Source organism: Sceloporus occidentalis, unplaced genomic scaffold (genome assembly GCF_023333645.1).
Source record: "Sceloporus occidentalis isolate IW3139 unplaced genomic scaffold, rSceOcc1.0.p SCAF_4, whole genome shotgun sequence".
Taxonomy (NCBI): domain Eukaryota; kingdom Metazoa; phylum Chordata; class Lepidosauria; order Squamata; family Phrynosomatidae; genus Sceloporus; species Sceloporus occidentalis.
Window position 1 is genome coordinate 47,110,841 of NW_028316984.1, and position 22,761 is coordinate 47,133,601.

At 39.2% G+C, this 22,761-nt stretch overlaps 1 protein-coding gene across 1 annotated transcript in view; it reads left to right on the forward strand.

Annotated features, from left to right (window-relative positions):
- ACVR1 (activin A receptor type 1) overlaps positions 1-22,761 on the forward strand; it is an 89,158-nt gene that overhangs the window by 58,233 nt on the left and 8,164 nt on the right. The window contains exons 4-8 of the mRNA XM_089519980.1: positions 864-1,081; positions 4,677-4,776; positions 9,938-10,084; positions 11,250-11,525; positions 13,337-13,534. Coding sequence (XP_089376106.1) covers positions 864-1,081; positions 4,677-4,776; positions 9,938-10,084; positions 11,250-11,525; positions 13,337-13,534 — 939 coding nt within the window. The remainder of the gene's footprint in view (positions 1-863; positions 1,082-4,676; positions 4,777-9,937; positions 10,085-11,249; positions 11,526-13,336; positions 13,535-22,761) is intronic.

Here is a 22,761-nt window from a genome sequence, read left to right on the forward strand (position 1 = left end):
TCATCTTATGGCCATAATAGTCTTTTAGTTCCTAGAGTTATGACTTTCCACTGCTGCCATTATACCCCACCATTCACTATGCTGGTTAGACTGATGGGAGTTTCTGTCCAGCAATGTCTGCAGAACAACATGCTCCTGGATCTGTTCCAATTGTTAATGCAAAGTTTGAGAGGGACATAAGAAGGGAATATTAAAGATTGTGTTCTGTTAGATTGTAAGATCCAGCCAGTGCATTTGGTGGGTACAGGAGCAAATTAGGAAAGAACTGATTTTGCCAAGATCAAGAGTTGTTGCTGGGCTCACTTTAGCCTGATAGTCTGTTTAGTATGTGGAATCTGATGGAAACAATGCCAGAACTAAAGTGAAATATTTTGTGCTCTTAGATTCTGGTTACTCCTTTTTTTTAATGACCAGGTGCTTGGGCTCCCCCCTCCCTTTTCTTTCTGCAGCTCTTTTTATCATACTGAGTCATTCAGCACCAGCTGGATTCTTCATGTAAATAGATTTCAGAGGATTTACAGTATTATACACGAATGTGTGCTGCCTGTCCTTGGATTTACCTTTTCAACTGACTTAAACAAGCTTCATTTATATACCGCTTCATACTGCCTAAGCAGTGTCTAAGCGGTTTACAACTGTAAGCTAATTTGCCCCCAACAATCTGGGTACTCATTTTAGCGACCTCAGAAAGATGCAAGCCTGAGTCAGGCTTGAGCCCTTTTGCAGGTCTTGAACTCGCAACATTGTGGTTTTGAATGAGTGGCTGCAGTATAGGCATTTAACCACTGCAGCACCAGGGCTACTTGATAAAACTTGACGCTGACAACTTTGACAAACTTTGATTTTTTGTTTCTCTTGTAAAGGGCATCCACTTCAAGGGGAAGCTGTAGGTTACACTATGGAAACACTTATCGTTTTTATACTGGCTTCAGTTATGATGCTGATAGTACTTTCCGCAGTAGCGGTTTTGATCATCCGGAAAGTACAACAACACTATATGGAAAGACTCAACTCAAGAGATGCAGAATATGGAACAATTGAGGGACTCATAGCCTCGAATGTTGGTGACAGCACACTGGCAGTAAGTAAACCATGTCTTGTGATCTGTTGCTATTCATGTAACACCATTTCCCTGCTTTCGTTTCTGGTGGGACTGCCAAAAATGCGACTCGTGAAATACTGCACACTATACAATCTTCTTTATATCCACTTTATAGGACAGATACAGGGAAGCCAGTATGGGTTAGTGGGTAGAATCCTGGACTGGTATGTTCAGTATCAAAATTTCTCGTCCAGCCCTTTTTTAAAAAAGGGGCCAACCTTTTTCAAGGGCTCTTGCAAGGATGAAAGGGAATAAATGATGTGTGTACTGCCACTTTTGTTTCATGGAGAAAGAGAAGAGATTCCACATTTATTTTTTAACTTATGTGCCAAGTTGTGCATAGGTGCATTTAGTTTATAAACTGTGGCAGCAATGGAACTTTTCTGGGCAGTTTACAGGGATCAAAACAAAATCATAAGGAAACAACACCATGGGGAAAATTGCAGATCATTTCGAAACAAAGGGCAAAGAAAAAACAAAATGTAACAGTAAGGGGAGAAGAATAAAAATCAGAGAATTAAAGGAAGACAAAACCATAGCTGAACTTCTGAATCCCAGGAAAATAAGGTCTTCACATGGTGCCAGAAAGATTTGAAAGTAGGTACCAAGGGAACCACTCCTAAAAATCTCTCTTTTTGCTGTACTACACAGAAGCACTCAGGGAAGGGATTTATTCTTCCACAAACTGTTGTCCTGTATGAAGTCCTTCACATTTGCAAAGTCCTTCCTAGTGCAAGATCAAAACACTTTGAATTAGGATCAGGATACTAGTGAAGATATTTATACGTGGTAAAATTGCTCTTCATCCAACTTTTAAATGATAGAATACAACAAAAGAAGTGAGGCTTCCATTCCTTGAGTGAGAAGTTGATTCCCCTTCCTTTTCCTTGCCTTTTTGCTGTACTACCTCCCCGGCAGACTGGATGTCCCATCCTGGATAACGAAATCCCATTGTGGATTTCTGAATTTCATCTACTGCTTGAAAATGGGGGAAGTGACTAAAGGTATATCTGCAAATTGGCCTCCTAAATTGGTTTGCTGCCATCTTGTGGCCGTGCATAAGTGCTTTAAAATAGCATCGCACTATATGTGACAAATAGCAAAATATGGTAGTTTTTTTTAATGAGAATGCATATTCTACATTTGCAACAATTAGTAGTTATCCTAAATAGGAATAACTTGAAGATCTGATTCAACTCCCTCCTAAAATGAAAGGATGTTTAAAATTCTCACATTTCAGTAACTTTTGGTTTAGTAACCAAATTATGCAAGAGATTCAACCATTTAGCACGTTTAACAGTTCAGTTTTAACAAGCCAGTTAAAACTAGAATGTCCAGGAATGATATTCCTTTCAGGTGCATCCTTACATGTGCATCCTTACATGTTTTTCTCCTTAATAAAGGAAGCCCCCACCCCAACTTCACCAGTTGATACTATTTTCACTGACTTTCATACATAACATTTTCTTTTTAATTAAGAAATCATGTTTTCAAGGTGCTGCATAACTCTTGTAACCTAGTTATAAAAAGAGATGCCTCCCTTACATTTTCTAATGCAGGGGTGATCATCTACCAAGGAATTATTGTGTGATTCAGCATCTAGCTTGATTTGGAATGTTCTGAACACAATTTCAGATTGACAGTAAATTACCGTCCAAAATATATCGGAGCTTAATGCCAGAGGAGCAGAAAGGAAAATTAAATATATATATATATATATATATATATATATATATATAAAGGCTAAATGGTTTAATAATTATGAAATTATCAATTGCAGATTTGCAATTAATGAGAATATATGTCATATTGCTTTTGCTAATGAAGTTAATTGATATTGGACATCTTTAAAATTGAATAAGCAAAGAACATAGCGAAACATTTACACTGAAGATGTGTGGGCCTAAGAGCAGACAATTTTTGTATGTGGTGGGTGTGTGAGAAATATGCAAACATATGGGAGGAGGTGGTTGGTATCTGAAAAAAGAATCACTACATGCTCTGTCCCTATAGTACTATGGAGATTACTTCTTAGATACATTGATGATGTTGTGCTAGATAATAAGCAGGAAGCAAATGATTATAGCAACAAGAACAGAAGTGAATTCTAAATGGAAAAAATACATGGACCATTATTACATGATTCACCAAATAGGAGCTTGGACTTCGTTGTATATAGTAACATCAACTTATTTAGTTTGTTTTTAACAGGATAAAGAATGAATTACTAGTACATAACTTGAAACATTTGGGCTTGAAAATGAATTTGTTATTATGCACTTTCCAGATGTGTTGGACTACAAGAGATGGGGGATAGAGGGATTTGTAGTTACTAGAACCGGAACTGGAAATTGCCAGGTTGTGGGTGTTCTTTAAAAAAATATTGTGGATTTGTATCTGTTTTCTTTTCTCTCCCAAGTATGCTGTTCACTCACTCTTCAGATATCCTGGATTATTTGCCTGGGTTGGAAAAATTGCATGATTGGTATATTCATTCCAGTTAGAGGACACTAAACAGCTGCAGCACTGATGTGCAGCAGCAAATGATAGCAAAGATGAGTTGGTGAATCAAGGGCAGAGAATTCTTAATCAGAAATATTTTCTTGCTTCTTAGCATATGCAGAGCATTTTGCAACACTGTTGAATAATTGCAACCTTTACCTACCCACTCAGTAGCAAGAAGCATGGTCTGCAAAGATCAACCCTAATGTGCATGTTTTACATGCAAGGACTAGAGACCCAACCATCTACAATTTTTGATACACCCAGTGTTTTCCAGCTACCTTCCTCTTCTTGACATCACCCCAAGCAGTAAATAATAAGGCAGAACCCTCTTGCTCATTTTGCTTTAAGAATAGTGATTGCTATTAACCAGCAAATTTACTGCTAAGGACTTATCTAATTGTGAAGTCGAAGGTTTTCATGGCTGGCATCCATGTTTTTTGTGGGTTTTTCGGGCTAGGTGGCCATGTTCTAGAAGATTTTCTACCTGTCGTTTCGCCAGCATCTGTGGCTGGCATCTTCAGATAATGCTTGCCTGGAAAAAGTGGGTCTATATATACTGTGTGAGCCTGGGAATGCAGGAGTGATTTGCATGTGTATTGTTCTGTGCCGATGGCAGGCCTCAGGCTGGGAGGCTAATGCAAACGAGGATTAATGTCTGCTAATTGGTGATCATTTTCTGCTGGGAAAGCCCCTGACTCTGAATGGTTTCCCATTTGCATTTGCTGAGTCCTTATTTTTCTATTCCTCAGGACTGGTAGCCAAATTTTGTTCACTTTAAGGGTTTCCTCTTTCCGGTTGAAATTATCCAGATGTTTGTGGATTTCAATGGCTTCCCTGTGCATCCTGACATGGTAGTGGTTGGCATGGTCCAGAATTTCAGTGTTTTCAAACAGCAGTAGCAGAACATGCCACAAACCATCCTGGGCATAAAATACTGTTTGAAAACATTGAAATTCTCAGTTGGATTTTTCCAATAGAATATGGGCTCATTGAAAAGAGCAAGGTAAGGAATGTCTACTTCTGCTACATTTGAATATTAATACCAGTGTTTCTTCTTTTTTCTTCATAGGACTTGTTAGACCATTCCTGTACATCTGGGAGTGGCTCTGGTCTTCCTTTTCTAGTACAAAGAACAGTGGCTCGTCAGATCACTTTGCTGGAGTGTGTAGGTTAGTAATCTTAGCTCTTTTGCAGAGTGACAACTCCTGAAGAATCCTGTGTGCGTGGTATCTTGCTGTTGTTGTTGTGCCTTCATTTCCAATATATAGCAACCCTAAGGTGAGCCTATCATGGCACGTTTCTTCAGAGAGGGTTTGCCATTGCCATCCTCTGAGGCTGAGAGAATGTGATTTGCTCAAGGACATCCAGTGGGTTTACATGGTTGAGCTGGAATTTGAATCCTGGTCTCCAGAATCATAGTTCAGATGCTCAAACCACTCTATCACACTGTCTCCTCAGCATGTCATATAGTTTATGAATAAAACCCATACATTGAAATTGTGGGAAACACTAAAAGAATATTGTTGGATTCATTTTCAGAAGAGCTATGCACAAACTGAAAGTTTCACCACCTAAAAATTTATATCATGCTACAAGGCAGCAGGTCTGAGCAGGTTTTCCTTTCTTTTTTGAGCATGAAATTCTTTTTTGCAATAAGGTTAATTCAGGTAATGATAAGGAAGAACATACATAATAAAGCAAGATGTTAACTAAAGAGAAAAAGGAAACTTGGTTGATTTCAGCCCATAATATATCTCTGGCAAGCTTCTGAGACAGAATAAAAGAATGTAAAAAGAAGATTGCTAGCTGTTGAGTGCATTTAGATGTGTGAGTTATGTAACCAAATCATTACTCTAAAAAAATGTATGTCTCTATCTGATTGGAATGTAGTTAGAAGCATGGAGGGTTTCCACTTAGGATTTAAATGGAAACCATGTGTGGCATTAACAACTTGCTTTTTCCCCTTGCTGAATAAGTTTGTGTATAATCTTAACGTTCCAAATCTCAGCAATCGACAGCTATTCAGATGCTTGCTTGGGAGATTTCTAGTTATATGTTGTATAAACTTGGCAGCTGTATACTATTTCTTAGAAAAACTTTTAAGCAGGTTCTCAGTGTGAAGGAGCATAGCTGTGGGAGTTACCTGCACTCTGTTTGTGACAGCTAGAATGGAATGCCCACCCTTTCCCCTCTTGCTTGGTCTTTATTATAAATACAATAAATGAATAAATAAAAGATGCCCCCCCCCCCCCGCCGGTGCAATCCTGCATATTGTTTTTGCTGCAGCCATAGTACAAGGAGTCCTTGGTTCCAGGATCATAGGAATGGTGTGGATGTCACTCCAGTAATGTTTTAAAATGGAGGGTCACATGGGAAACTCAGTGGGTCATTTCCTAGAACTGTTGCCACAGTATTTTAGCTACCTTGAATCTCCCTCTGGGTGTGATAACCTCCGTCTGGGCACTGACAGGGGAAGTGTAACCCTGTTGGTGCTCTTGGACATCTCAGCGGCCTTTGATACCATTGACTACGGTATCCTTCTGGTACGCCTGAGAGAGTTGGGTATCGGGAGCACTGTGCTCCAGTGGTTCCGGTCCTACCTCTCAGGAAAATTCCAGATGGTGAGGCTGGGGGACAGCTGCTCTCGTAAAAGAGAACTTACATCTGGTGTCCCTCAGGGCGCCATTCTGTCCCCCATGCTATTTAACATTTACATGAAGCCACTGGGACAGATCATCCGGAACCATGGAGCACGGTGTTATCAGTACGCTGATGACACCCAGATCTATCTCTCCATGTCTCCGACTGATACAGTGACTAAGGATGGCACCTCTCCTCTGGACGCCTGCCTAGGATCAGTAATGGGCTGGATGAGGAAAAACAAACTCAAGCTGAATCTAGAGAAAACAGAGGTACTCATGATAGGTGCTCCAAATCCAGACAGGGAAATTTGTCATCCAGTCCTGGATGGTTACACTTCCTCTAAAGGACAAAGTTCGCAGTTTGGGAGTACTCCTGGACCCATCTCTACAGTTATCATCTCAAGTGGATGTGATGGCCAGGAGTGCTTGGTACCAGCTTCACCTGATACACCAACTGCGCCCCTGTCTAGATCGAAAGGACCTTGAAACAGTAGTACATGCACTGGTAACCTCTCGTTTGGATTTCTGTAATGCGCTCTACATGGGGCTACCTTTGTACCAGGTTCGGAAGCTTCAGTTGGTCCAAAATGCTGCAGCCAGATTGGTCATGGGAACCTCTAGGTCGGACCATATAACACTCGTGTTAAAATCTCTGCACTGGCTGCCAATCTGCTTCCGGGCCCAATACAAAGTGTTGGTTATCACCTTTAAAGCCCTACATGGCTTGGGCCCAAGTTACTTGAGGGAATGCCTCTCCCTACACAATCCGCCCCGCACTCTCAGAACAACGGGGAAATTGTTACTCGCAAACCCCAAGGTGAGATTGATAGCAACTCACCAAAGAGCTTATACAGCGATAGCTCCAACTCTTTGGAACGCACTCCTGGAAGAGATTCGTCTTAGCGGTACAGTGGAAGCCTTTAAGAAGGCAGTGAAAACTTTCCTCTTCCGGCAAGCATATCCTCCTGATTCTCTCTAGAGAAAGTATTCCCCATTTAGATTAAGATGTTTTTTAAATTTTATAGTCCTGACTGTTTTAATATGCTGTTTTTAAACACTTTTTATCAGATTGTTGTAACTGTTTTTATACTGTAATATGACATGTGTCATATAATTCTATCGTGTGTGAACCGCTTTGATCTCGAGGAAAAGCGGTATAGAAATAAAAAGTTTATTATTTATTATTATTGCTGAAGCCATATATTCAAGTTGTTTTAACTAACTTTGTCTCCCCCACTCCTTCTCTTTGTTTATGATCTGCTCACTAAATGGCAAAACTATACAAGTTGAGTCTCCCTTATCAGGAATTCGGATAATCTGAAATATTCCAAAATTCAAAATTGTCCACATGGGTGGCTGAGATAGTGACATCCTTACTTTCTGAAGTACCCAAACTTGGTTTCATGCACAAAATTGCCTTCTGGTTATGTGAATAAGGTGTATACAAAACAAACTAATTTCATGTTTAGACTTGAGTCCCATCTCTGAGATATCTCATTATATATGAATAAATACTGTATATACTCATGAATACGTCTAGAAATTTTAGTCAAAAAATTGACCCCTAAAATCTTAGTTGTCTTATCCATGGGTCAATGTAAGTACTGTACTTTAACTCTTATTAAAAAAGCAACTACCCCTTGGTGAAAGGCAAGAGTATAATCTGTCCTGGAATCACTGATCCCCCTTTACTCTCTCATCCATCCAGCCTTTAGTGTGAACACAAACAGTTATGCCTGCTGGAATTCTGTAAGTTATTTGGCATTGTTTTCCTTTGCTTATCCTTTAGATCGTTTGTTACATGCTCCTAAATTTTACCCTCGACTTATCCACGGGTCATATCAAAATCCATTATTTTGGTCCCAAAACCTGCTCTCGAGTTATACATGGGGCCAACTTATAGTCGAGTATATACAGTATTCCAAATCCCAAAAAATCCAATGCACCCTTGGAGAAAATGTGAAGGCTGAACAATCAGTGTTAAATCTAGTGACATTTGATATTGCTGTATAGATTGTTTTGGATAGTCTCAGCTAGTCTTGGTGATATTACCTGTGTATTACCTGTTATTATTTTCTTTCTCTTTAAAAACTCACTGCGTTTGTGTGTCTTTGAAACAAACTCTTATACGACAGGCAGTGTCTCTTTTAAGAGACCAGACAGTTAAATGGCCAGCTCTTATTACATTGTAAGTTGGAATTTTTGGACAGGAAGTCCCTTCTGTGTAACACCAATGCCTCATAAGTGTCATGTATCCCTTTTACCCTGGATTACACCTGTCACTGATGAACACATGCCAAAAATAAGGTAAAGAAATGAGAGATCCACTTCAGATATGTGGTGCTGCCAAGGAGAGCAGGTGGCATTGCACTGAGTTAAACTTATTTTAAGTCCTTCAGGATGCACGCAGGGTCTCTAGTGGGCAGCTCACATACTACTCCTGTGTACAATGCCATTGTCTCATACTAGACATATTGGTGTGATTAAAATTCCAAACACCTAGGCAATCACTCCTTTTGAATTCTTTCTCAGGATCTTAGAACATGTTGCTACACTAAATATTAGTGATGTTTTTCCAGTATCGCTGATACTTTGGAACCATCATTACTATTTGGGGTCTGTTTGCTGGAGAATGGAGGAAGGGCTTACCTACTAATAAATGCTCAAGCCATAACTCCAAGCCAGATATGCCCTGTCTGGTCCACAGACATTTCCTTGTTTGCCTTGATTTTCTTTTATACTTTTTAACAATGTGTTGGGCCATTTGTTTACATTTGGGTGTTGTGGATTTCCAAGGCTGGAGAGTGGATTTATGTCTCCTTCCCCCACTCTTTCATTGCCTGAGGAAGGTGCAGGAGGAGCAAAGCTGACTCTGGCTGTTGACTCTCTGGCTGTTTCCAACTAATGCTTCATTTGGGGAGCCACTGAGGTCAGGGTGTGTGGCACCAGCCCTGCTGATGTCACATGCACTGCTGCATTGGCATAGAGGAACCCCTGATTGCTACCTGAAGCCAGGTGTTCACTCATACTGTAACTCATACCAATTAACATGTAACAGTGTCTTCTTCTTCTTTCCTACCTGTCTCTCCCCATGGACTGAGGCGGGGAACAACAAAAATTAACAGATAAACAATATCAGATAAAACACAACAGTTAAAATATACATCAATTTGAAATGACAAATGACATATATACATATTAAAATAATGCACATTTAAAATTCATGATTTAAAATTTACAATGTAACAATCATCTGGATAGATGTGCTGGAAAAGATTAGCTTCAGTGCTGTTTTAAATTTGGACAGCATGTTCAGCTGTCAGATCTCTTCTCTCAGGTCAGGAGGAGATCTTGTAGGTAACCTGGACCCAAACCATGTAGTGCTTTAAAGGTAATAACCAACACTTGTACCTTGCCTGGAAAAGGTTAAATGAGTATCTTCTACCCCCTAGGCTTGTGTGATTCTTTGATAAGGAGGTTGTGGGCATACAAAGCATTCTTACAGTCACACACATTCAAGTGCATAAAGGCTCACACATACTATCCAGAAGTGTTCTGATAATCTTTACTTGGAGCATGTTGGTACAGTCATGTACATTTCTGCTTGTGGGTTTGATGCTGTTGGTATTCCTTTTTGCTCAATTCAGAAGTATCATTAAAACCCTTTGTATCTTACTGGTCTTTCTAGGGAAAGGCCGATATGGAGAGGTCTGGCGAGGACACTGGCAAGGAGAAAATGTGGCAGTCAAGATCTTCTCTTCCCGAGATGAAAAGTCCTGGTTCAGAGAAACAGAACTATACAATACGGTGTTGTTGAGGCATGAAAACATTTTAGGTGAGGAGATAAAACAATGTAGCTTTTTAGATAGGTAGGCAAGGAAGGATGAAACAATCTTGGGCCTCATGTCCATAGAGTGCTATACAGTCCCACACACACACACGTTTATTGGATGGATTAGGGATCAGAGCATTGTTAAAAAGTGAAAATGGTCAAAAAGAGGAACTTGGTTCTGTCAACACAAAATGGTGCTAAGGCAACAGAGAGTTGCCTGAGAAAGAAAAAAAGCAGCCTGTGCTTGTAAAAGCATTGTGAAAACCCTGACAAAGGAGAGGATCACATATTTAATATAAGATGCTGGGTAGTTGTTTAGAACAGACAAAAGAGTGGGTTGTCAAAAACCAAGGCATCAAAAAGTGGGGAATGCTTGTATTACAAGAGTTTGTCTTTCAGTTTTAATAAACAATAAAAAATAAATCCCAGAGTTGTTTACTAGTGTAGACCAACTGCAAGATCTAATTCCTGATTAGAAAAAATGCACTTGTGAACATGACCTTAACAGTCTGCCATGTTAGACATATTTTAAGGATTTTTGTGTAATTCTATGTATTAAAACTTAAATTGTTCATTGGGATGAAGTCCTTATTTTGCAGATAAAATGAAGCATTTATTGGTTGACTAAAAGCCACCAAATGGACTTTTACTCCAGGCTTGTCAAGATGCCAATAAAGTTTGGTATGCATTGATATAAACATTCATTTGGAATTGGAAAGAACTGGGAAAAAAGAATAAGTTAGGGCCAAATGTGAGGATCTTTGTCTATCCACGTTGTTGACCAGTATTATGGGAGATTCCTTCTCCCTTTCACTTCATTCAAGGATGTTAATTAAGTCATTAATACATACAGTGCTTGATTGAGATTACTACTTTAGGTTAGATCTCCAGATGCTTAGAATTTCCAGAATCCCATTACCATTGACCATTTTGATTTGGGGTTTTGAGAGTTGAAATCCAAATCATCTGGAAGATCAAATGTTTTCTATCCACTCTCTTCCTAAAAGCAAGATGCATTTGCCCCCTTTTTTGTTTTCTGCAAGAAGAGGAATTTTGCAGTTCCACAGAAGGGGTAAATGATAAAGAGGAAAACCATTGAAAAGGTAGAATAATTCTTGGGTCTTTCTGATATTTTGAGAGGGATGTGCTTACTCTTTTCTTCTTTTAGGCTTTGTTGCCTCAGATATGACCTCTAGGAACTCAAGTACTCAGTTGTGGCTAATAACACATTACCATGAGATGGGCTCCTTATATGACTACCTACAACTCACTACACTGGACACTGTGAGCTGCTTACGAATAGTCTTGTCCATAGCTAGTGGCCTTGCACATTTGCACATAGAGATCTTTGGGACCCAAGGAAAACCTGCCATTGCACACCGAGACTTGAAGAGTAAAAACATCCTGGTAAAGAAAAATGGACAGTGTTGCATAGCAGATCTGGGTGAGTGAGTTTCCCCTATCTTTTCCCCTCTCTTTTATCTATTTTAGGTATTACTTTAGATATTAATATAATACTACACAGAAATAACCTGGTACAACCTTAGAGCGTTTTGTCAGTTGGAGTTCCTGAAAAGCTGATTTGAAAAGCCATTTCAGCAACCACTAGAGGGCACTACACTTTTTTTAAAAGTCCTTCTGTTCACTAAATCTTTTACTTCTTACTATATTTGAGTGTATAGTTCTGTAAAGCATATCTACTACACATAATTTTGCAGACTTATATGGGGCCTGTTTAAAAAAAGTGGAGGGGAAGGAACTCAAAATGTGTCCAAAGGGAAACAGCCATTTTATTCAAAACATCCAAAGTGCTTGCTGTGTCTCTCATCATCACCGTCATAAGTTATTTTCTAGGATCATGTTTAGGTTTCTGCTGCTCCTCCTATGCAGGGTCCCAGCCAGTGTCAAGCAGTGTCTTTGGCTTTGGTATAATCCCACATCATGATTTTTCTACCATATTGGCAGGCACAATTCTGTTACCTCCATGAGAGGGCTGTGGCAAAGTCAACACTGTCATTCACCATTTACATTTAGGCATGATGTGGCAATCTGGCACAGTCATGAAAATTTTTCTGACACTGCTTGACTGTAGAAGAAAGGCTTCACTTTACTATTGGATGATCAAGCCTGCATTTCTTCTTGGTTTTCCCATTTTGCCTATTTCTCAACTAATTGCTCTAGGCTGGAACCACCTTAAGGCATGGGGATTGAAGTATGTAGCACCACCGGCACTATAGGGAAGATTAGACTAGCAGTATCCAGGGGCAGGGAGGGAATGTTATATCCTTTTAGCTACCACATGAGCTGAAGTCCCTATATTCTTAAAAACATTACAGTCTTGAATGCTACTGAAGGTAGCCATTTCTAGGATCCTAAATCTGTAGATGTTGTGACTGAAAATGTTAATTTTTTTCATCTTACTCACCGATACCTTTTGTTCTGCTTTTTTTTTAAAGTAGCACTTTTTATAAAACTTTCACTGACATGTTTAAAAGATGTTTAAAAGACCAACATGCCTTTTAGGACTATGAGCACTTAAAGGCCCTCCTGGATGCAAACAGTGGCTCAGTTTCCATATAATGCAAAATCACAATTTAAAATTGTGAAGGAAAACTGCAACAAGCATCAGGCCTGTGTGCATACCCCATCTCATCCACTGCAGTCACAAGCTTTTCTCCTATTTAAGATTAACTACAATCCTACTAAACTGGCTTGTTTCCACTAATCATAATAAAGATTAACAGTGCCTTATTCAGCCTTGTCATGCTATGTTTTAATCTAAAATGGAGGGAAAGCTTGCAAACTCCTCCCTCTCATGGCTGACTTGGGGGGGGGGTGCTGAATATAGTTCAAACTATAATACCATAGTCTGACTAGGCTTTGTTCCATAATGCTGAATTGTGTTTCCACTTTATATCTAACCCATTATTCATGCCCTTGTTTTGCCATGATTGTTTTGGGTGGTTCTCCATCCATGTTCCTAATTGGCAAAATTTACAAACTTAAGCTCAAAAATATGTGACCATCATTAAAATAAAATACTATGTCATGGGCTGAAAAACCTGGGTTCAGATTATTGTAGAACATGCAATTTATTTTTCATCTTCCATTTCCTCTTAGGAATTTCAGTCATCTACTTCATCCAAGTAACTAGTGAGAAATTGGGGTGATAATTGCTATAAGTTGCCTTCCTCCATATCAGCATGGCTGAAATTATAGCATATAGTCCATTAACTGTGACTCATTTGTTTGCAGGTCTTGCAGTCATGCACTCCCAAAGCACCAATCAGCTGGATGTGGGGAACAACCCCCGTGTGGGTACCAAGCGCTACATGGCTCCAGAGGTCTTGGATGAAACAATCCAGGTGGACTGCTTCGATTCATACAAAAGGGTTGACATTTGGGCATTTGGACTGGTCCTTTGGGAGGTGGCCAGGCGCATGGTTAGCAATGGTATGTAGATACTTGCTTCTGAAACCTGCTCAGTTAATTTCAACAATGAATTATCCCATTAAGTGGGAAAGTATTGTTATTGTAACTACCTTGTACTCAGTTATTTTATGCCAGGAGTGGGCAAAATGTGGTCCATGGGCCACACATAGCTCCAAGATCATGTTTGTGGCTCCTAGGGTTTTTTTTTTTTTTAACATCCAAAATGCGCTCTGGGATGTATGGTGAGCATTTCCACCATGTATGGTGTTCCCTGTTCCTGCCCCGCAGACCAAAAATTTTTTTTGCAAAATTTCTCAAACTTTTTTGCTCCAAAATGTTTGAGAAGCCATGAACTAATTTAGGACCCAGAAAAACTTTAAAAAAAATTGAAGGTGAACAAAAAGTGACTCCAGCTCACTTACTGTTGTTGAAAAGGGTCTCTCCTGGGCCTAAAATGGCCCAGGAACACCCAAAAACATGGTGAAAATGTCTTCCATGCCCCCAGAAGGGTTTTGGGAGCACAAAAAGGTTTTGAATTTTTTGCTGAGTCCAGTATGGTGGGAGTGTGGACCTCCAAAACCTCCTGGCAGACCAATGAGCCCCACTAACCTACTACAGTTGCTCATTCCTATTTTATGTGTTACGTATTTGCTCTCTTAGCAGCCTGAAATTGAACCCACTGCACAGCCAAATGCTGATACAAATTTTGTTTGTGCTGATGTGATAATAGCTAGTTGATGAATTCAAAGTAAAATTGAAATAGCAAGTACATTTCTATACTGCTTACCGATGTAAGTGGTTTACAAAGTGTAAGCTAATTGCCCCCAACAAGCTGGGTACTCATTTTAGTGACCTATGGAAGGATGCCATATTGAGTCAACCCGGAGCCCCTGGCTGGTATTGAACTTAAAAACTTGTGGTTTGTGAGTGAGCGGCTGTAGTACAGGCATTTACCCACTGCCACTAGGGCTCCATAAAATAGATGTTGTTTATCATTTGAGCAACTTAGATAAGCTCTTGTCATGTGGTCAGATCATGGTGCAGAAAAAAGCAACCAAAATAATCAATGTATTGCAGCTTTCATGAATAGAAAGACCAAAGGCCCTTTCACACTATATAGTTATAGCACTATGATTCCACTTTAAGGGATTTGGCCAATTCGTCATACTTCTAGTATGCCGTGCCTTAAATTCATTCCTAATATACATTTGGTTTCTTAATATAGTTGTTTGGTCCAGTTCTTTAATTTCTTCGCTTTTTTTATCCCACTGTTCTTTTATAGATATATTCTTATATTTATTATACTCTTTTTGTAACATTTCCACTTCTTGTATCATTTTCTTTCTATATAAATTTTTCTTTTTTAAAATTCCTATTTCCATGCATAGGCATTTCCCCTTACCACTGCTTTAAACGCATCCCATAATACATGTTTTGGAATATTTCCCCTATCATTTAAATCAAAATAATTTTTAATTTCCTCACTAATTCGTTGTTTATTTTTCTCCTTCAGAATAATTTTTTACAACTCTTGATATTTGTTCCTTTGATCTTTATATATAATGGTGCATGATCTGTAAGCCAGACACCCACTGCATTAATTTCTTTTATTTTCAAACTATTGTCTTTTTAAACTAAAAAAATAATCTATATGACTAACTTTTTGTGTCTAGCTGAATAATATGTATTTTCATAATTACTGTTGCCCGTGCTTTCATAACTGTCAATAATATTCCATTTCTCCAAATTAATTTTAGGATTTTCATTTTTATTCTTTTTTTCCCCCTGTTCTTCCCCTTATATTGCCCTTTATATTGTATCTTAATATGTCAAGATTAAAGTCCCCTCCCAGAAATAAATCCCCTTCATAAAAATCCTCTAATAATGTTAACACCTTATTTATAAATTCGACTTGTTTTTTATTTGAGGCATAAATGCAAGCCAACATAACTTTTATCTTCTTTATATTTCCTTTAACAAAAATGTATCTTCCTTTATTATCTTTTTAAATCTTACCTACTTGAAAGTTTATTCCATCTTTCATTAATATTGCCACTCCTCTGGCTTTGTTTGTCCCCCTTGATTCAAACTGCAAATCCCATCCACCATAATTAAAAAGTTTAGCTCTATTTCTTCTTGAAATACAGTAGAGTCTTGATTATCCGACATAAACGGGTGGGCTGATAGTTGGATAGCTGAAAATGTTGGATAATCCAGAGGGTCCAAGAAAAGCCTTGAATTGCAAACATATTGAAGTTTTATTGCAGCAACAGTAAAAGTAACGTTGCAGTAACGTTATAGGAATAACATTGTAATGTATAAACAGTCCTCTGAAAATGTAAAGAAATCACTGAGCAGCGACATTGGATAATCCGGAATGTTGGATAATCGAAGGTTGGATAATCGAGACTCTACTGTATGTGTTTCCTGAAACATAGCTATCTGAATTTGTTGTTCCTTAAGCATCTTATTTAACCTGTATCTTTTCACTGGGGTATGTAATCCATTCACATTTAATGACATAATATTCATATCAACCATTCAATCTATTCTGTTTCCCCTCATTTTCATTCCACTCTCCTTTTTTTATTGCCCTCTGATCTGCTGTTTCCCTCCCTCTTCTGAACTCAGGTTCTCCCTCCCATTTGGAAGGGACACAAGGAGCTCTTCCCAGCAGCACCTTACCCATGTCAGATTTCCTTCCCTTTGGAGATGCGTTCTTCACTTATCCCTCTCCCTCCTTCTTATTTTAACCTTTATTACTCCATGTTTAATAATTACTCAGGTTTATTTTTACTTTCCTATTATAATATCACAGCTATTACATTATATAGTCTTACAACTTTCCCAGAGTACATCTAATTGTGTTTTCCCTTTCTTTCATGCTTCTCAACTGTCTGTCACATTTCTCTCTTCTGTTAGATCTCTCCTCCTTGTCTTTCCTTCTGATGTCCTTCACCCGCTTGGCCAGCATAATTCTGTTTTCTTCTTCATTCTCCTCACCACTGTGAGTTCCTCTTTGGCTTTTCTCTCCAAGTCCCAGCTGTTGCAGCAATCACTGACCCTCCTCCACATTAGAAGCCTTAAGCAAAGTTCCGTCCTTGAAAACTATGGCCTGTTACAGACTACCAAAATAAAGCTGCTTCAGGTCTCTTTGGAGGTATGCTATTTAAATAATGCATGGGTCCTACAAGTCCGGAGGTCGCGCCAAAGCCACACTCCATTTCTAAGCACTGGAGTGCAGCTTTGGTGCAGCTTCTGGATTCTTAGGACCCATGCATCATTTAAACAGCATACTTCCAAAGAGACCCGAAGCAGCTTTATTTTGACAGTCTGTAACAGGCCTAAGAGAGCTGTAGGGAAATGCCAGGTGTATCTAATTCCTCCTTCTCTAAGACATGTTGTTATATCTCAGAATAAGTTTCTTTGTTTAATAGTCTCTGATGCCAAATCTTGATAAATCTGAATTTTTTGTCCATTATATTCCAGATTGTGTATTGATCTCAGTTTTTTTTTAAAGACCATGTCCTTCATATTTTTTCTTCCAAAAGCAATAATTATGTCTTTTCTAGTGCTGCCTTTTGCCCCCAAACTCCAGTGGGCTCTCTCTAGATCATCTGGAGAAACTTTTAAATCATAGCTTTCCCACCATGTTGTCAATTTATTGATTAAATCAATAGATTTAACTTGTTCTGGAAAGTTCCTTATTCTTAAATTTCTCCTTCTTTGTCTGTTCTCCACATCTATGAGTTTATTCCGAAGCATTCATATTTCACTCCTCAGCGTCTCTATCTGTTGTCCATTATTTCCAGTTTTTTTCCTTAGCTTTTTCAGCTGTATTTTTTATTCCACTTATCTGCTCTGTGACAACTTTAATTGTATTCTCAACGCTTTGGAAAGCACTAAACAGCTTGTCTAATTTACAATCCAGGACTTCTAGTGAGATTTTTGTGGGAGGACTCACTGTTGCTGTCTCCATGTTGTTCATAAATCATGCTACAGCCAGCTTTTCTCTCCACTTGCTATTCTTCTCAAAGCTTGCCCTGGATCTTAATTTCTAATGTCCAAATTAAGTGCCTTGCACTTTTTATCAACTTATATTCTCTTTCCTTGCGCATGTGCACCCCCATGACATTCATTCTTCTCTGCTACAGAATGCTTGAATAAGATTAAATAAAATTCTGCTTTATACAGTACACAATTTATGGAATTCACTGCCATACAATATGATGACAGTGACTAACTTAGGTGTTTTCAAATAGGGGCTAGTCCCATTGACATATGAGAGTCCTTGACTACTCCAAAGACACCAGATCTCGCCTGATCATGAAAGCTAAGGTTTTTGCTCAGAGGAAGTGAGTCAGAGACTTGGTGTAGGGAGGAGCTAGCAGCCACTAGCTCTCTATATAGCTGCAACCCCAGTCTCTAACAGTCTGAGAGATCTGACAGGAGTGTTTTAAATTGAGTTATCTGGAGGAGGGAGACAGTATTATTGAAGGCAGGAACTCATCAAGTGCTGGAGGTAATAACCCAAATATTACAGAGAACAAGGCAAATAGCACAAGAACCCAACAATGAGAGGGGAAAAGCTTTAAAAAGATACATAGGGGAATGGTTTGAGATATCTCATGTACCAATGAGATACTAATGAGATATCTCAGGGTCTGAGATATCTATGTAATAATGCACAGAGCATGGGAAATAAACAGGATGAACTCTTAGCACAGCAAAGCAAATATATGATAGACATCATTGAAACCTGGTGGGATGAGTCTCATGACTAGAATGTAGTAATAGAGGGGCATAACCTATTTCAGAGAAATAGGCCAAACAGAAAGGAAAGTAGAGTAGCATTATAACATGTTAACCTTGAATCATATTAAGGAGGTGTACACCAGTAAACAGATCCATGACTTAAATCCTAGAGGCCAGATTGAGACCATTTGGATAAAAAGAGAGAAAGAAACAACAGAGATGTGATGGTGAGGTGTCTATAACAGACCTCCAAACCAAACTGATGACTTGGATTATACCTTTCTGGAACAGATGACCACACATTCAGCAAGGAGAGATGTAGTAGTGGTGGGTGATTTCAACTATGCTGATATTTGCTGGAAGTCAAACTCAGCCAAAACTTTAACAAATTCCTCACTTGCCTGGAAGACAATGTCATTTTCCAGAAGGTGGAAGAGGCAACTGGGAGATCAGCTATTTTAGATCTGATCCTAACCAACATGATGATCTAGTTAATGGGATGGAACTGGCAGGATCCTTATGTGGGAGTGACCATGATCTCCTGGAGTTCGTGATACAGCAGAAACAAAAAGACAAGCTTAGTCTGACATGCATTCTAGACTTTAAGAAAGCTGATTTCAGTAAACTTAGGGAAATACTGGTGGCAATGCCATGATCAGGAATAACAGTAGAGAATGGGGTTCATGAGGGAAGGAAATTTCTGAAAAACAAGCTATTGAAGGCACAATTTTAAACAGTTCCAGTGAGGATAAATAGGAAGTGTCCAAAGAAACCAGGATGGATGTCTAAAGAACTTTCAACTGAGCTAGGACTTGAAAGGACTATGTACAACAAATGATCTACAAGAAAAAGGGGGAAATCACAAAAGAAGAATTGAAACAAATAGCCAGCTTGTGTAGAGAGAGTCAGAAAAGCTAATGCACAAATCAGACTTGCTAGAGAGGATTGTTGGTTATGTGTTTTATTTTTAAAATTTATGTTAGGCTAGTCTGTCTTGTTAACTCAGATATAGTATAGGACTGGAAGAAATTGTTTCACACTCTGCCAGTTTGACAAACTATAGTAATACAAATACCAGCACCCTTTTTGGTAGTTTTCTGATTTCTTCCCACTACCAATTGAAATTGCAAGTGGTCTAATATAGTAGGTCCTGTTTGTCACTCAAGATGGCAGACATGAGTAGTACACAACCTTCTGTGCCCTACTGTCATGGGAGAAAAGATAAACTGCTCTCCTTTCTGACAGAATCGAAGGGTCATCTGTCAAAGCTTAATGTAATTAATGAGTTGTGCAGAGCTTTTGATTCTGAAATCCATCTGAAATTCATTGCAATAATTCTGTTACTTAAAACAATTGCCCAGATAATTATGCAGTGGAGAATAGATGTTTGAGGTACTTGTAACTTAAGCCTCTCAGAGCTTGAAAGCATCTAACATTAGCACTAACATTTTAACCTTGAATCATAAAAAATGAATAAAATATATTAGCAAGAGGTTACATGGAAAATAATACAAAATTAATAGATTAATTTGTTGAATCCTTACTCTGTAACAATCCTCAAACCAGAAAGCAGATCGGAAGAAAATCAACTCATTTGAGATGTAGTGCTGGATAAGAGTGGATGGCCAAAAAGTCATACATCTGGATCCTAGTACAGTTCAAGCCTACAGTGTCCCTGGAAGCCAAGAGGACAAAACTGAGGCTGTCATATTTTGACCACATGAGAAGGCATGACTCACTAGAAAAGACAATAATGCTAGGTAAAGTAATAGTAAAAAGTGAGGAAGACCACATGCCAGATGCCACGTGGCACAGTAGAGGGAAGTAGAAACAGAGGAAGAGCACATGCTAAGTGGATAGACTCAATTAAAGAGAGCACAGGTCTGAGTCTGCAGGACCTAATCAGAACAATGGTGCTTAGGTCTTGGAGATGTTTCCTCCACATGTTCGCCATGATACAGGGTTGACTCGAGGGCAGTTAACACCAATACTGACATCATGAATTTAAGACATTAAAGTTAGATACCCTCACAGTCTTTCCATTTAGTCTGGGTCTTCCCGAGGGAGAGGGTGGATATGAAGGTTGGGGATTCAATTTGGGCATGGAACAAAAGTTTTGTTGGTTGTCATCCTTTGAACATGCATAGCAGCCTTATCACACCAAACATTGAGCAGTGAGTCTTATTTGATATTCTGCTGTAGCTGGTGCTTCTCCTCCTATTCCTCCAGTATAGGAGATGGATTGTTGGCCAGATAAGAGGAGAAAGAACAGTAGCAGCCACGGGCTTCTTGCCAACCTGTCATCTCCCCCTGGGTTTTCGATGTGTTGGAATGAATGCTGCAATCCTTTCTGCGAAATCAAAAAACCCAGAGGACCTTGTGGACGGGCCAAAGAAGATGCCAATACTGTTCAGCAGCGTCTATCCTTAGATGACTTCAGTTTCAGACTTTCTCCTCTGCACTGTGTTGAGTAGTCTATTAGGAGTAGTTAGGGAAGATTAATATTTGGAGATGCAGAAATCTTAAGATGTAGTTTTAAGGAACAGTGGTTTTGCCTACAGTAAGGGTGCAAACATTGTGTGGTCATTTAAACTCTCCTTAGTACTAATTTTAGAGATTTTAGAGATTATATTTTGTGGGCTTCAAAGATATATGAATATGGCAAGGAATATGATGCATATTCTTGTTTTCTGGTAGAACAAAAAGATGTGTCAAAGGTTTGTAAGGGCTGTGGAGATGATATTTTATGGTGCCTTGCTGGCTTTTGTTAGTAGTTCTGGATCCAAACTCAGTCCCTGTAGGTTGCATAAAAATTTGGCTTTGTTAATTGTTTTTTGCTTAAATTAGAGAAAAAGCTAGACCACTTCTATTACTGTAATACAGTTAACAGGAACTTTTTTTTAAAGGCACATGAATGATCAGTGGATAAAATGCAATTATCATATAGGATGAAAGGCGAAAAGATACTACAGAATTTAATTTAAAACGTTTATAACCCACTTTTCTGAGGGCCATTGTTCCCACAAGGCAGTTTTAAAATAATAAATGTGAAGCATAGGAAGGAACACATAGATTATAAACACCCAAGGGACACATAGATTATAAATATATTGTTGTTTGTTGTTAGCTGCCCTCAAGTTGATTTTGACTCATGGCATCCTTGTGGATGAGGCATCTCCAAGATCCCCTGTCACTGACTTCCCTGCCCAGGCCCAGTAGGCCCAAATCTGTAGTCTCCCTGATTGAGCCTGTCCATCTGGCGTGTGGCCTTCCTCTCTTTCTACTGTCTTCCACCTTTGTCTTTTCTAATGATTCAGTTTGCCCCATGATGTGGCCAAAATGCGACAGCCTCAGTTTAGTCATTTTGGCTTCCAGAGACCCCTTTGTTATGGCTGCCGACATCATATACCACAAGGCTTCTTTTTGCCAATGCCTCGAGGCCACTGTTTTACCTCAGGAACATCCGAAGCTCCCTGTGAATGACACTGACCCAACATCCACCCATAATACATTTTAAATGTTTAAGGGCTAGGGCAGTGATGGTGAACCTTTTAGAGGCCAAGTGCCCAAACTGCAACCCAAAACCCACTTATTAATTGCAAAGTGCCATGTCCCTCTGGCTTTCTAGTAACAAACTCTGGCAAACTCTGTGCTGGGACGATGGCACATGTGCCCACAGAGAGGGCTCTGAGTGCCACCTCTGGCACGTGTGCCATAGGTTTACCATCACTGGGCTAGGGTCCCCAGTGTTTTTCTCTTACAAGTTTTACATTTGTGGTAGTGTGTTTCTTGTGCTTTTATGGTTAGGAACTCACTCAGACAAATGCTTTTCTTGAAACAAACAAACATTAACTTTATTTACAGGCATGTGGCTTAGTGGTTAAAATGACAATTCTGATGATAGGAAGATCGGCAGGTTGGTAGTTCGAGGCCTGAGTGCCACATGATGGGGTGAGCTCCTGTCACTAGGTCTGCCAACCTAGTAGTTCAAAAGCATGCAAATGCAAGTAAATTGGTACCACTTCAGTGGGAAGGTAACAGTGTTTGGTGCAGTCATGCTGGCCACATGACCACCAGAGCAGTTCTTGGACAAAGCTGGCTCTTCGGCTTAGAAATGGAGATGAGCACCATTCCCTACAGTTGGATAGAACTACACATTCATGTCAAGGGACTACCTTTACCTTTACCTTTACCTTTAGCAAGAATGTAGCTTATTCAGGATGGTTTCATAGATGGTATGGTTACAATAGTTACAATAACTCAGCAGTTGCGTGTACTTCATTACTCAATTTCTTTTCACTAAACTCCTCTAACAAACTGTTCCTTTCAGTATCTGAATTATTCTCTTCTGCCTCTCAACTCCCTATTCCTTTAACGGAATTCTGAATTCCACCAAGGGAACTCTGTACTCAACCTCAGCTGACTTTGAAGATTTCCATATCTGGCGCCATCACTGGTCAGACGTGGCTCAAACATCCTTAAAAGGTGGAGGA